Source organism: Lipotes vexillifer, unplaced genomic scaffold, assembly GCF_000442215.2.
Source record: "Lipotes vexillifer unplaced genomic scaffold, Lipotes_vexillifer_v1.1 scaffold225, whole genome shotgun sequence".
Classification (NCBI taxonomy): Eukaryota; Metazoa; Chordata; class Mammalia; order Artiodactyla; family Lipotidae; genus Lipotes; species Lipotes vexillifer.
In genome coordinates, this window is record NW_006787630.1 from 552,901 (window position 1) to 555,247 (window position 2,347).

Here is a 2,347-nt window from a genome sequence, read left to right on the forward strand (position 1 = left end):
GTGCCCCCCCCCCCCCCCCCCGCCCCCAGCCTGTCCCCCAGTGCTCTTCACTCTTGGTGGAGAAAGCCTGCTCTGCTTTCCACCCGGCTTGCCTCGGGAGGTGCCAGGAGCCCCAGGTACCTGTCCTGCCCGTCAAGAGAGATGGGATGAGACCCCGGGGACCCAGCACTCCCACCCCAGCCCCCAGAAACAGCAGCAGACCGGCAGCTGCCAACCAACATTTGCCAAGCACTTTGGGGCCTCATCCACTGTGTCCCAGCCCACCGGCCACGGCCCCGCCACTGACATGGAAGTCGAGGGCCTGGGACAGTGGGGCTCAGCACCAAGGGTCTGGCTCCCATGCAGGCTGCATGGCCTGGGGAACGCAGCTCAGCTCTCGGGGCCCCCGAGTCCTTGTCTGCAACATCAGGGTCAGGGGAGGCGGGTCAACCCCGAGACGCCCTCTGCGCCCTGTCAGGACCTGTCACTGCTCTCTCCCAGCGGGCCCTGTGACCTCTGCCCCCAGCATGGCGAGCTTAGCTCCCGTATACAGTAGGCGCTCGGTTTGCCTTAGGCACAGCCATCCAGTCCCTGGAGGCCAGCACTCCCTGGACCACAGTGGGAACAGCACCCTGAGAAGGTTCCAGGAAGAGATGTGCTGGTAAAGGTTAACAACCGGCTCTCTGGGGACAGATGCTGGGTTTGTGGTATTTGCCGATTTCCATGGTGTAAACAGTCCCTCCACAGTCAGCCTCAGTGTACAACTAGATGTCACAGAACGTGGAGCTGTGCCGAGAGCCAACTGCAGGTGACCGGCGCTGGCTCGCGGCGCGCACACATCTGACCCAGGCAGGGAGAACAGCCCCCCCAGCTGAGAGCCAGACACTGGGCCTGCCCCTTCCCGCTGCCTGCGTGGAGCCTCCATGGAGTGCAAGGCCTGGACAGTAAGGCGCACACCAAGACCACCCCCACGCCCACAGACGCTTACTGAGCACCTACTGTGTGCCAGGCCCCGGGCTGGACTCTGGAGCGACCAGAGTGAACAAGCACCCGGCCTTTTGGGGGTGGGTGAGGGGTTGGCGGGGGCCGACGACACACACGTAGGGAGAAAGACCCCTTCAGGCCCCATGTGGGGTCCGGCCTGGGGTGCACCAGGATCTGTGACTCCGGAGGCCCAGCACGGACACGGGACCTCCAGAGGCCACCATGGGCCGGGGCCACCACGCTTGCCCTGTGCCCTCCCCGACGACGCCCAGTTTGGCTGATGACCGGCCGCTTCCTTGGCAACGGAGCTTCCCCAGTGATTGCGTGCGTGAACACACCTCCCCCTCCTGGCTCTGTACAGATGGGGAAACTGAGGTGCGGAGGGGGCGTCACTTGCTCGAGGCTGCACGGGAAGGAGAGGACTGGGACTGGGCGGGCGCCACCCCCACTGCCCTGTCCCCTGGACCAGGTACCCGCCTGAGGCCCAAGGCTGGCCGAACACAGGACCAGCGCTCCAGGTTTACCCCGCCCTTGACCGTCCGCCCTCTTCCCTCCACGCCCCCACCCAGAGGGCCTGGGCACTCACAGGAGCTCTTCCGGAAGACGGTGTTGCTCATGAACTTGAAGAAGCGCTCGGCGTAGAAGCTGGGTCGGTGCACAGAGATGGTGTCCTGGGAAGGGAAGTAGGGGCCCGAGGGCAGGAGGGGTGAGCGCTGCGGCCCCATGGGGGCTCCCGTGTCGGGGGCAGGATGTAGCCTCTATGGGGAGGGGACCCAAGGAGCAGGTAGGGACAGGGAAGCAGGGAGGTGGTTTCCTAATAACCGCATCTGTAATTTTAACTTTTTGAACCACGTTTCAAAGAGGTAAACAGGTAAGTACCAAAATCAAGAAACCGGAAAGAATCTCTAAAGCAAGGGTCGGGGAGAGCACCGCCTGAGCCTGCTTTTAAAGCTGGGTTGCAGGCCTGTCCCTGCGGCTGAGGGAGGCCGGTGTCCTCGGGGCAGGCAGGCCTGGCGTCCTGCACTCAGGTGGGGGCGGCCCTGGCCACGCACTGCTCCTCATCTGTGCCAGGCGGAGACTGGAGGCTGCTGGGCTCGCCAGGATGTAGGGACGTGAGGCAGGGAGCCCGGCACACGGTCGGGGCGCGCTATGGGCTGGGCCCCTGGACGGACACCCTGGCTGTCCCTGGGATCCAGTCTCCTCGCCCGCTATGGCACGGTCTCCCCAGCACTGCTGACAGCAGGCCGGTCATTCTCTGGGGGGGCCGTCCTGGGCACTATGGGGTGTGGAGCAGCATCCCCAGTCCCCACCCACTCGATGCCAGGAACCCCCCCAGTGTGACCACCACAGACGTCCCCAGACACTGCCCGGTGTCCGCCCCCCG

The 2,347-nt window shown here is 65.0% G+C and overlaps 1 protein-coding gene across 1 annotated transcript in view; it reads right to left on the bottom strand.

The window, feature by feature from the left end:
- The window catches only part of PIP5K1C (phosphatidylinositol-4-phosphate 5-kinase type 1 gamma), a 58,947-nt gene that overhangs the window by 10,126 nt on the left and 46,474 nt on the right, over window positions 1–2,347 (bottom strand). The window contains exon 11 of the mRNA XM_007460429.1: window positions 1,550–1,634. Within this exon, the coding sequence (XP_007460491.1) occupies window positions 1,550–1,634 (85 nt within the window). The remainder of the gene's footprint in view (window positions 1–1,549; window positions 1,635–2,347) is intronic.